The 13,221-nt window shown below is 45.2% G+C and overlaps 2 protein-coding genes across 2 annotated transcripts; one reads left to right on the forward strand and one right to left on the reverse strand.

Moving 5' to 3' along the window:
• Positions 1 to 325: 325 nt before the first annotated feature.
• On the reverse strand, positions 326 to 2,900 carry LOC147799551 (uncharacterized). Its single transcript, XM_087134083.1, has 2 exons — positions 2,710 to 2,900; positions 326 to 2,133 (listed from the first exon to the last, which is right to left on the reverse strand). The coding sequence occupies exons 1-2, from the start codon at positions 2,765 to 2,767 to the stop codon at positions 836 to 838; spliced, it is 1,356 nt and encodes a 451-aa protein (XP_086990209.1). The 5' UTR covers positions 2,768 to 2,900; the 3' UTR covers positions 326 to 835.
• A 5,415-nt stretch (positions 2,901 to 8,315) lies between these two features.
• LOC110986896 (translocator protein-like) lies at positions 8,316 to 12,984 on the forward strand. Its single transcript, XM_022249185.2, has 4 exons — positions 8,316 to 8,423; positions 9,322 to 9,567; positions 9,885 to 9,988; positions 11,390 to 12,984. Exons 2-4 carry the CDS (start codon positions 9,345 to 9,347, stop codon positions 11,558 to 11,560), a joined length of 498 nt encoding a protein of 165 aa, XP_022104877.1. The 5' UTR covers positions 8,316 to 8,423; positions 9,322 to 9,344; the 3' UTR covers positions 11,561 to 12,984.
• The last annotated feature ends 237 nt before the right edge of the window (positions 12,985 to 13,221 follow it).

The following is a 13,221-nucleotide window of genomic DNA, read 5'->3' on the forward strand; positions in this document are numbered from 1 at the left end:
CGTGTTGCAATTTCACACTTGTCTTCCTCAACTAATACTTTGGAAAAGTCACCTGGAGATGGGTAAAAAGAAAAACGAATTTCATCAACGACCTCTCAAGTCCGGCAATATCGTACCTAGGTCTATCGTACCTTACGTGAAAACGAGATTGTAAAAAATTGCAAAGATTCTTACCTAGGCTGTGTTCAATGGGTTCCATGTTCCGTTGATTTGACGTAAAGCACTTATTATCCGCAAACGTTAAGTAAAATATTAAAATCTTTCCTAAAAGCAGATTATTGCTTTAAGTTTATTACCTAACAAATCAAAAAACGTTTTTGAAAGATTTTGATTTGTTTTTAGTTTTTATTTCGGGTTTTACCGACACACTTCCATAAAATTTCAAACTGTAAATGTTCATCTGCGTACGAGACCGCCACATCGCGCCGATGAGGTAGTCATGGGCCGTTTTCCAATACTCAACATCAGCTCCGTCTCAGGCTTCAATTGGTTTTTTTTACTACCTGACTTTGAAGCTGTAAGCGCACTAATTAGTCTAATAGTGCCACAAAACATCAAATAAGATGCACGATAGCAAAGACTTACAGTAATCCAATTTGAGTTAAACGCTTCAGGCCACAATCGGGGATTGGTTTCAGGGACGGAGGCTAAGAGCTAAGTGGTTGGGGGTGTATCATACAAAAGAAAGAAAACAATAAAGAGTAAAGTTTTAAGGGGAATAGTAAACAAAAAAGGGGGGCACACCTCTTACATCCTCCAACGCTACTCTATTGGCGTCCCTGCCAATACATGTCTGTAGAATAATTTAAATGTTCACTGGTGTTCTTTGATTTCTTCAGTACACTAAACGCTCTGGAGCTTTACCGCGGGTGGATCTCGTGGATCTCCGCCTGGTTACAGGTTCTGGCATGGGGGAGTCCGCACGTACTGGTACCGGGGTCACCAACTCTGCTGGGGGCTGTACACTTGCCTCGGCATCCACCTGTCTCAGAGGTGGGGTCGGAAGACGTCTTCGGGGGACTGGAGGCTGCTGATTTGGTGATAGTTGGATGTGTAATGGGGGTGGGGGGACGGCATCAGTGCTGAGCTGTGTGGGCGCTTCTCGAATTTTCACTGGTGGGACAGGTGGCAACTTGCGCCCGGTTGGTGTACTGGCCATCGGTATGAGCCAACCGTGGGCGCGGAAGACTGGAGCATCCGGGTTCAGGTTGCTTGAGGGGAGAGAACTATTTGTTTCCTTGGGTGCATCATGTGAAGAAAGATGGGACGATTCCTGGGAAGACTTGAATTTGTATAAGCCCAGTGCATTGCGATGGAGGATCTTGCTCTTCATGGTCTGCTCCTGCTCCACCTCATAGACAGGAATGGCCGGGTGAGGTTGCCGGACAACAACATAGGGAACAGACTCCCATTGGTCACTCGTTTTACACCGCCCTCTCAGACCTCTATTGCGAACAAGGACGCGTTCTCTGGGGAGAAGGGGTAGATCTTTCGCCCTCTTATCAAATGCCTTCTTCTGGTTGTCTGCTGCCGACTCCAGTGACTTCCTAGCAGCCTCATGGGCTGTCATCAGACGATGGTGATGCGCAGCAACCCACCCATCAGGATTCTCTTCTCCTTGTTTGTCGGGAAGGCCCATAGTCATGTCTATGGGGAGCCTGCAATACCGGTCGAACATCATATAGTGAGGTGTGTACCCTGTAGAAGAATGGACCGAGTTGTTATAACAATAACAAAGCTCTGGGAGATACTCCGTCCAACGCTGTTTCTTCTCAGCTTCCATTGCCCCAATGAAGTCAAGCAGTGTGCGGTTAAACCGCTCACAGAGGCCATTCCCAGCAGGGGGATACGGGGTTGCTCGGCTTTTTGTCACGCCATACAAATCGCACAGCTCCTTGATTGTCACAGACTCAAAATTGGCACCTCTGTCAGAATGAATGCGCCTCGGCACTCCATAGTGGAGAATGAACTTTGACCACAGGGCCTTTGTAGTGGTGGCGGCAGTTTGGTCTCGGGTTGGAACAGCCACTGCGATCTTCGTGAAATGGTCAGTCATAATGTCACGGGTCAGGACAGGGTAGTGCCGTTTTGCACTTCGTTGTGGTGAGTCCGCCAGTGTTTTATGACCGGATGCTCCAAGGGAAACAGACAACAGACCAGAAATAATCAATCGCCAATCACACTAGTATTCAGTTTTAACTTCACTGTAATATTTGTTAACTTATCTCCAGATCACAAAAAAAGATGACAAAGTTACCCCAATAAGGTTCTGATACAAAAGACAATTCCCCAAAGATAGGTTTCTCTAATAAATTCCCCGGACTTAGTAAATTCCTAATCTAAATTCCTAATCTAAATTCCCAATCTAAATTCCCCGGACGCCGGTCGGGACCGCCCTCGCTCTACACAGTGGCTGCGTACACAAGAAAAAGCACAACATGACATGAGCATGCAGTACGGTTCACATATGGTCGCACATGTAACGAACGGTCGATCACATGTGATGAACACACATGTGATCGCTAGAATTGTTGACAGGATTTTTGGGCACAAAATATCTCATTTAGGAGACGTCCAATTGGCTGGACAGTCAACCAGCAATCGTAGGGAGGGTGAATGCACTCTCTCAACCTCAAGATTACAACAACAATGGCATATATGAGAAACAAAAAGCAGAAAAATAGGCCCAATTAAAAACGCTTGTCTCACCATTCGGTGTCAGCCAGAAAAGGAGCGAGCGTTCGTCCGGCGTACGCGGAAGACACATTTCCCTATAATATTCATACGCTAGAACAATACCAAAAATGTTGCAAAATGAAGACGCGCAAGTTTAGACCCAATATTAATTATTGAAAATTTTTGGAGGTTAATTACCTTTACATTGGCACGTAAATGATAGATTCCAATGAGACTTTATTACAATATAATTGGACTAAATTGCGTAAGGGCGACAGGCCCTTCGGCGGTAATTCGCCTTCCAGAAGTTTCCCGAAGACAACACTACGGTGTTCCTGAAAAGGCTACCGACCCTCACAATAACAAGAACGTGCTCATAGCCTCCTGATGACCTTTCTAGGGTGAGGAAGTCCATGGCAACTAACTCTAGGGGAGCAGTTGTCTTGATGGAGACCAGAGGAGCTTTGTTTGTTGTCGCCTGTTTCCTGAGGGAGCATCTCTTGCAGCTCTCACTCCAGTCTCGTACCATGGATGCCATTTTAGGCCAGAAAAATCGAACTGCCTCCTGTGTTTTCTCCACTCCCATGTGCCCAGCCTTATCATGCAGCTCCGTCAAAACATCCCTTCTGAGACACTCGGGTAACACCACCTGACTCCTCTCTTCAAGCTGCTTGGGATCTGTGGTCACTCGAAATAGAGTGTCGTTGATGAGCTGAAGTTTCTTCCTCTCTCCGAAAAGTATTCTGGTTTCTGGACTAAACATGCTCCGCTCTGAGCCACTCGAACACCTGTTTTCTTTGACTAGTTGCCACACAACTCCAATGTCATGGTCCTCCTGTTGTAGCCTAGACATATCAACAGCACTCACCTCAGTCAACATCTCGGTGGCACCAACTGTACAACGAGACACCTCAGACTCAGATGTACTCTCTGCAAAAGCCTCACAACATGGTCTGACAACAGCAACTGTGACATCACAGCTGCTTTCGTCAGGTTCCTCAATCTCATCGGGTGCAGTGGGCCTCTGAAGCCTGGAGAGGGCATCCGCATTATCATTCTTCCTTCCAGGCCGGTATTTGATATCGAAGTTAAAACTCGACAACTGTGCTAGCCAGCGCTGTTCAACTGCTGGCATATTTGCTGTATTCAGGTGTACCAAAGGGTTGTGATCTGTGTACACTGTGAATCGGCCGCCCATCAAGTATTCCCGGAATTTCTCAGTGATGGCCCTCTTCATCGCCAGCAGCTCTAGTTTGAACGCACTGTAATAAGCATCATTCTTCTCTGCGTTCCGAAGACCACGACTAGCATAAGCTATCACTCTGTCTCTGCCATCCTGCTCTTGAGAGAGAACAGCCCCAAGGCCCTCGTTGCTCGCGTCAGTGTAGAGGAGGAATGGCTTGGAGTAGTCGGGGTAGGCAAGAACCGGTGGGGACATCAGACACTGGCGAGGATGGTCAAACGCTTCCTGGCATTCTGTGGTCCAGACAAACGGCGGGTCCTTCTTCGTCTTCTTGGAATCCTTCTTGGGCTGCGATGTCAGAGCATACAGGGGCTTGGCAATCTTTGAAAAATCCTTCACGAACCTCCTATAATACCCTGCAAAGCCTAGGAATTGCCGTACAGCTTTGGCCGAGGTTGGGACAGGCCATTCCTCCAACGCTGAACATTTGACCGGGTCAGTTTGGATGCCGTCTGCTGATACCACATGCCCAAGGAAGTTGATGGAGCTCTTGAGCAGGTGACACTTGGAAGGTTTTGCCTTGAGACCATGTTCTGCTAAGCGAGAGAAGACCATGTTCAACCTTTCAAGATGTGACGTGAAGTCAGCAGAGAATACAATAATGTCATCAAGGTAAAACATGAGCGTCTCACAGGACTGATCTCCAAAACACCGCTCCATGAATCGCTGAAAAGTCGCCGGTGCATTACTCAAGCCAAATGGCATCCTATTAAACTCATACAATCCCATAGGAGTTGTGAAAGCCATCTTAGCCCGGTCAACTGGATCCATTTCAATCTGCCAGTAGCCGCTCATCAGGTCAATGGTGGAGAAATATCTGGAGCCACGGAGGGCATCCAGGGACTCCTCAATTCTGGGCAATGGGTAGGCATCAGGGGTGGTGACTGCATTAAGGCGTCGGTAGTCAACACATAAATGCAAGTCTCCACACTTCTTCCTAACCAACACGATAGGAGAAGCCCAAGGGCTGGAGCTCTGATGACCTCCTTACTCAGAAGGGCCTTGAGGTGGTCTTTCACCTCCTTGTACAGGTGTGGGGGGACTCGCCGATACCGTTCCTTGATGGGTCTATTCGTCTCAGTGGGGATCTTATGTTGTACTGTAGTGGTCTTCCCAAAATTGTTGCTATCTTTGGAGAAAACATCCTGGTGTCGATGAAGAAGGGAGCACAGCTGCCCAAATTCATCTGTGGTCAAGTCCTCTCGACCAACATTCACCGGCACTGGCAGCTCCTGTGGTGTGATCTTACATCCATCCTCTGTCTGCTCCCAAAGACTCACTTTCACCTCAGTAACCCCAGCTCGACCAGCTCCAGCTTGTCCACAGATGGTGCACTCTTCAGCACTTCAGTCACACCACTCACTTGTGCTAGCCTCATTCCACTGTGTGCCTTGACATCCCACTGATTAGGGTTGGCTACTTGAACAGGAACAAGGCCCTTTGTGGTTGTACAGACCCTCTTGGCAATCACGAGATGTTTGGGCAGGAACTTCGCAGGGGTTGGCTCAATCAGGACTGCACTCTCATGCACATAAGAGGGGTGGCATCGCCCAGGGATGACCATTTCTGTGCCGGCAGGTATTACTATGGGGCGCTGGTTGGCTGCACAGACGATATCAGATGGTGGCCTGGAGCGCCGGGACCGAGGCTCTGTCTGCATCATTCTTGAGAAGAAAGACGCTGACTCCTTGAAAAGCAAATCTTGACAGCTCTGCAGCACGTTCATACCAAGAATTGGTCTGGTTGGGGTCTCAGTCGGCTTGAGAATGAAAAAGACCGCCTGCTCAACCTGACGGCCTATCAAGTACACATCTAGCTCTACCACGCCTTGGTATGGGATCTGCAGGCCATTGGCGGCTACTAAACGGATGTAAGGGTTTGCGAGGCTACTCTCCTCGATGTTAGTCTGGAAGTATTCCCTGCAGACTTTGTATGGTAGTGTAGAAACCTGGGACCCAGTGTCCAGAAGACAGGTGACCTCCTGACCTCCCAGAACAACATCGATGTAGAGCCAATCCCCGACGGCCTTACTAGAGTGTTCCAGTGTCTGGCCCTCGACACTTGAACATTCTAGTTTAACGGAGCCAGTCGTTGCCTGGTGTTACACTCCATCGCCATGTGCCCCGGCTTGTCGCATCTCAAGCAGATCGGGTTTCCTTGGTCGTCCCATCTGGGTTGCCGTCTCGGTAGTCTCCTTACATTGGCAGATGAGGAGTTGGAACGAAGCTGGTTTAATTCCAACCTCATGGCTGCCATCATCTCTGCCATCTCCCGTTGCTGCTGGACAGGCCTCTCAAGGGTGGCCTGGAGGATCTGCATCGGGGAGCGGGCCTGGGGGACACTGGCAGCCTTCACGCCGGCATCTTCTCCTCTTTCAGCAGCCAATTGAAGGACATCGCTGGTAACGTCCCAGAAGGACATGTCTGGCCTCCTGCGGAGTTCCATCTTCAGAATGCGCTGGACCTCGGCGTTGTCTAAACCGGTGACAAATCGGTCCCTCAGGAGTTGATCAGGCCGGTTGACAGCTTCTGGATCTCGTTGTCTCAGCCTCCCAAGGATTTCCTGCAATGCCAGCGAGAACTCAGTGTCTCTGTAGGCTTCTGTCTCCTGCTGTGAAACATCTGCAGGAGCGTCGCGGCGGGTACCTTGTCTCCATAGGTGTCTAGATGTCGAGCAAAAATGTCGTCTGCCCGACGTCGCTCCTCCTCCGGCATGACCAGCACCTCTCGTTTCGCCTCCCCTCCCAAATACTTGATCAGCACTTGGGACTGCTGGTCAATCGGTGTGTTCCAGGTCTTTAACAGCGACCGCATATCTTCAACCCAATCCTCAACGGTAGGATCATTGACGCTCTGCCTAAACCCAGCAAAGACATTGACCTTAAAGTCAATTGGCACGAAGCTGATGTGGTGGGCTGCAGGTGCCGGTGCAGCTCCACCATTAACCACATATTCTCTCCTTCCATGATGTAGTTGCCAACAATCCCACTTCTGACACGTGTAATGGGGGTGGGGGGCTTGTGACCCTTGACTGCTGGCAGGCTGAAAAGGAGAGAACACAGACAAGGTGGTTGGAATAGGTAGTGAACGGTACAGCACTGAAACATGCTGGACCACACCACCCAGACCAGTGCACCACCCCATCCAGTGGTCTAAACCAAGTTGAAACTCCAAAAGCAAAAACAAAAAGTGGTTGGGGTGTATCACACAAAAGAAAGAAAACAATAAAGAGTAAAATTTTAAGGGGACTAGTAAACAAAAAAGGGGGCACACCTCTTACAATAGTTTCCAGTTCTGGGTATTTCTTTTGCCATAGACATAATAAATAGCCTGTCTGTGGTGCCATGTTTAATAGCTCCATTGTGGTTCCAGCTACCTGTCTTGTGAGCGCCCTCTTGCGTATCAACAACACAACAACGTCTTCAACAAGTCTACTGCGTGGGAGCGAAAGCTGCCAGGACTCTCGTGTGTGACGACCGAGTAGTACGGACATGTACACTGTACATGTAGGGTTGGACTTTTCTTTTTACTATACGGTTGAACCATGGAGGAATCAAAATGTGTACCGTGATGCAAAGCACTTTGAGCACCACTCAGGAACAAAGGAGCAAGACTCGATGGGGGGGAACCAGGGCCACCCGGCACCCCCAGAGCCTTTTGGGGAGGTAATAAGAGAAGACGATTTTTCTGTCTTTTTTCCTTCCTTTTATAGGTTTGTAAAAAGCCCCCAAAGCTTCAGATAGGCCAATAAATGGTATATAGATATATACCCGATTGATGCCCTTCCTGAAATTCGCGTTCATTGAATACTCTTCAAACAATGCACACAATCACGAACAGATCCGCATTGTTACAAGTCACCTACTGGATCTTTTCAAAATTCTAATTTTGTTACGAATTTCCTAGAAAAAGTTTGTCCGAAACGAATTAAATTTTACAAAATAACCGAAGCTACTGGAAAGAAAAAGTATCGAGCTGTATTGAGCTTTTTGTATCCATTCATGTTTTTGAGGATTGATAAAATAAACTTTTCAATCGCAATACGGCAATAAAACTAACTTTTTAAAACTTTTTTTGATTTTCATCCCTGCTAAATTTCCACAAATGTTTTATGTTATGTAGCCATAGTTTTGATATCTTAAGTACATTATTTTTTCATTGTTATCGACTTGTTAATGCATATACATTTATTCTTTATTACTAGTTAAATCAAGTACGTGGAAAGGCAAATAAATCAAATAAAATTTTAAAACGTGCGTCCCCTGTTGAAGAATATCGACCCCAAGCGCTAGCCACAGCCCAACACGCTGAAGTCCTTGGCAACGGCTATCTTACGTAAACCCAACAATTCAGTCAGGCCCCGCTTTTTTGCAAACTTATGAACGTGTACATGTACATGTATATCGTGCTACGACGTAGGCGGCAGGTTACCGTGCCAGGTTAAGGAATAACTGAATGACTGAGCAAGTATAGATTTTGCCCGAACTGAGTGTTTGTGTCAGGTGGTAAGTGCTCGATTTTAATAGCTTCGTGGCCTGATCCTGCGTCCTCCTATGGTCCTCCAAATTTTATAGGAGCTGGCTAGTCTCCACGTTTTCAGTGCCAACGCCAGTTCTTCCCCTTTTCAAGACGGAACGTTGCTTGTGCTTAATTAACCAGCTGTATCTGCGCGCAAAACCTACTCATTCAAGAAGTGTAGGCCTGGGCTTGCACGCCCTGAATCATGTCGAACTTGTGAACCAGTAATACTAGTATCAGAGCTCTAAATTTTATAGTTTTAAACGTTCAGCAAACAGTTCACAAACTTGCTAAGATATAAGTACCAACAGTGAATGCTCACACGTGTACACGTCTGTCTCATGCCTATTTTGTGTGTGTGAAGATGAAGTATTCTTAAAAATGACGCACGTGTGCACATGATAGGCCCCATGATAGGCCTAGGTGAGGGCGTGGGCCAGATTGTTTTAAACAGTATCGTGTTTGCTCCCAGCTGAAGTCACTTTACCTCTTAGTAATTACTGAAAATGAGCCAAATTAAGACTAGCTAAGCTGGAGTAAATACTTCCTCAGTGCTACTTTGAAATTGTGCATTTCAGTGAGCTACAGTAATATGCAGATATCACTAATTTTGCTCTTCAGAACCCTGCATGCTCAAAAAGAGATATATCCACAGTGCTACCGCAAACCTATCTAGTTTACTTGTATATCAGCCTTCAGGAAGAGATAAAATGTCCTAAATGTCAAATTTAGGAGGGAAAATTGAAGTGTTTATTTAGGAAGTACTGTACTTAAAATATCTCTTTCAATAGGGTTTTTTCAAAGAGTTTCAAGCAATGTCAATGTAGGGAACTCTTTCCAAGGCTACTTTAATAAGTGTGGAGATGTTTCCCTTTTTTGTTTTAGGCATTGCTTATTTCAAAGTAACAATGTCGGTGGAATGGGCTCGTATTTTTGGTGCTGTGGCCCTGCCTTTCACAGGAGGGTTCGTGGGAGCTAGGATCACAGGGAAAAAAGGTTCAGAGAATATGAAGTGGTATGATCAACTCAAGAAAGTTCCTTGGAATCCACCCAAGTGGGTGTTTGGACCGATGTGGACCTACCTATATGGCACCATGGGATATGCTTCATATCTGGTGTGGCGAGATGGAGGTATGGCAAGATATTACCTCATACTGTAACCCTGACACCTGCCCCCCACTCATCACCATCTTGTCAGTCTCTTCCTGTTAATCCCTGCAGCCACTTTTACTGATATTGTGTGACAACAAATAACACAGACTATCTCTTAAACCAAATCTAACCTTTTTCAAGTTGTGTTTCATAACTGGTTTCATGCAGAAGGATGTTACAAATAAGTTTATTTTTTAATCGATGTTAGTTTCCAGTGAAGGTTTCACGAACAGTGTAAGCGTTGTTGTTGTTTTAGTGGAGAGGAAGATGAAAGTAGCATGTTCATTTTTTTGCAGGTGGATTTGACGGTGCTATGGTTCCTCTTGGAATGTACGGTGCATCACTGGCTCTCAACTGGATTTGGACCCCACTTTTCTTTCAGTACCACCTCAAAGGCCTGGTAAGGCTTATCAAAATTGCCGACAAATGGTATCACGGGGCTCAAATTTTACCTCAGCCGCTGTAGCCATGGCATTCGGTGCCCTTACAATTGGCCACGGTGCCCAGAAAATTTCCACTTTGTCGGCCGCGTTACCCATTTTACCTAGCAGTGGTGCCCCTTGAAACAATACCCTTTTTTTCCCATATGTTTCCCACCTCTAATTCATGTAAATATATTTCGTGGTGCGGTCTGCAGTGCACGATCGTCTTCATGCCACGTGGGTGCATGGCCAGGCCAGCTGAGCCAGCAGACCTGGCTGCACTGCGCCATATCTGGCTTGTTTGGGTACAGCTCATTAACGTGCCTGTAGCTTGTCCTGCAGCTCTGTTCTTCTTGCTGCAAGCATTTGTAGTTGCGTGGCAGCCAGCCATCCTAGCCTGGCATAATGTGCAGCAGCTTCGCCGATGTATGGGTAGACATGAGACTTAGGCCGTGTCCAAAAGGGCTTTCCAGAGCTATGGCTAGGTCTATTGTCTATATTTTTTTCCTCGTTTCAGAGCACGTATGCAGCACATCGCACACTCAACTATATGTGCGTAACTGATTTTTATGTGGCCTAATGGGTCGGTCAACTTTGCCATGCAGGGGGATATGGTTGGTATGCTCGCGCTGTGCTAGTGAAAAAGGTGTTTCAAAATGGAAACAAAAGAAGTTTTCTTTTTTTAATTTTCTGGAATCCTTTTGTATGATTTAATTTTGTCTAATTAAAAATGCTTTGTTAGAAAATCTGCATGTTACATCCTGTAAGAGGTTGTTTTGTCATAAGCATGCATGTAGGCCTACAAACCATATTTAATTATGATAGCTTGAGCACATAAAACACTATTTTTCTTATGTTTCCTTTTTAAAACTTGTTTTGCAGAATATTTCACATCTTGGCCTCAGTGCCTTTTCTCTGTAAAAGGTTTGGCCTCGTTGCCCCTGTTGTTTGCCTCAGTGCTCCTTAAAATATCCCATTCCTGAGGCCAAAATGGTAATCCCCCCTCCAAGAAACGTCAAAATTCGAGTCCTGGTATCATCCTACCAGACCTCACAGGAAGCCTGTGATGACCACAGTTGGCATACATTAAGGATCCTAAGCATAGTGACACCTAGTACAGGGCCTTTAGAATGTTTTCATGTATACTGTTTCGGATATTGCTAAAGACCAACATCAGTTGCTTCACTTTCTATTAGCTCCCAACTGTAGACTGAGAGTTCTTGTGAAAATTCCACCAGTAGATTTGCTTATTACTGTAGAGGCCTAGTCTTTTGTCATTTTCAAACAGGCTTCCATAGATTGGCTAGGTTGTGCTTGGTTAACCATTACATTCACACTACAGATGAGCTGTTCACTTGGCTTTTCTCTTTTTCACACAGGCTGCCATAGAGATTCTGATGTACCTTGGGGTGACAGGTGTGACTACATACCTGTTCTGGCCAATTAATCAGACAGCTAGCAAGCTTCTCTTCCCATTGCTGGGCTGGATAAGCCTTGCTTCTACTCTCAACATTGGTGTCTGGATCCTGAACAAGGACAAGCAGTCTTAAGAAAGTCAGGGGCATTTGTGTCGCAGTGGCTTCTGAGGTAGATTAAAGCTGTGATCTGAAACACCTGCTCTGTCATTGGCTAAATGTAGAAATGCTGTTTTAGTGCAGAGTTGTTCCCCATCAGATGAGCTGCTAAGATTCTAGATGTTCTATTTTCCAATACAATTGCATAAATTCACGTTTGCTGCATTATCTGTAAGTTAGCTTCAGGAACGTTAGACTCGTAGTTTGAGATCTGCTGAGATTTTTCACCGGATTGAATACTTTTAGTGGGAATTATAACCAGATCGTCTGAAGTACTATGAACAATGTTCAGATTGGACATGATGAGAAGAGTTGGATGGGAATTCAAGCTGATTTGGCAAAAGGCTGTGGAATTGATAAGTACGCCTTTACTGGCAATGAAAATAAAAGCTTAGTCATCTCTGTTGTCATACACCTGGTTCCTACTCAAGATGCTCTGGGTATGTGCATGTCACTTAGAAATTACTCATGCATATGCAAATATTAATGACATATATATGTATGTTGTTGTTCCATTCCTCCAATATATATTATTAGCAGGTAAAGAGTGCCCTCTTGTGGTTGATGCAGCAATAGGTCTGTTTATTGCAAAAGGGCTTGGGATTCCAGCATGTCTTCAATAGCATGTCAAGTTGTCATTCCTCAAGAAGGACCATATTGCATTCCAGTGTAGATTCTGCTTCACAGTAACACAACATCCTACAGCGCTTTGTTTGGGAAATGTGATTTGAATACGGACGATTCACAATAGTGCGCCACCAAGAGTTTGCAACACGCTGGCCAACCATAACGCACGAAATTTGTCGACCATTTTCAAACGTGCATTGGGTTGACAAATTTCGCACATTGTGATTGGCCAACGCGTTGCAAACTCTTGGTGGCGCACTATTGTGAAACGGCCGTATTGTATAGTCACAAAAATGTGAATTCTTCATTGTGATACTTCTTCATAAGCAGACCAGTGACCATCGCCATTGATTCTGCTGCCTCAATACTACTGGCTATCATTTTCTTGACATTTGTTGTGAAATTCTATGTAATAAGTTTAACTATAAAACTTCAAAGTTGAATGCATTGCCTATGAGAATCCAAGAGGGACCAGATCAAGTCAGTCATGACAAATGCCAGTTAGCTATGCATCTTATCAGACTGCTGATTTGAAATGTTTACCAAGAAGTAATCAACAATGTAAAAAGGAATTTTATATAAAAATGTTTAGCGTATGAAGTTTATATAATTTGTATCTCATTTCTAAAGGTGCATTGTGGTTTTTTAATGAGCTTCTTGTAGAATTTCCAATCTTGAGGAATATGTGTACAAGTGTGCACTTTCCCTTTTTAGCATTAGTTATGAAGAAAGTTTTGTTAAAATTTCTTGAATGAAAGCAATTGAGAAAGGTACTGATTGTATAAATCTTTGTTGACTGTACTTTTAATAGTTGACAAATCACTTTACTGGAATACAAATACTGACTACAAAGATACATTACGCACACAATGCGGCACCATACTTCAGTAATAAACATAGTAAACACATAAGCAGCTTGCATAAGTGATTTACATAGAGAAACATCAGTTCTACCTCCACTGGTAAACAACATTCAATTATTGTTGCCATTGTTTTAAATGTGTACACTC

The sequence above is a fragment of the Acanthaster planci genome, linkage group LG03, assembly GCF_054643075.1.
Source record: "Acanthaster planci isolate LZ-2023a linkage group LG03, COTS_SCS, whole genome shotgun sequence".
NCBI lineage: Eukaryota > Metazoa > Echinodermata > Asteroidea > Valvatida > Acanthasteridae > Acanthaster > Acanthaster planci.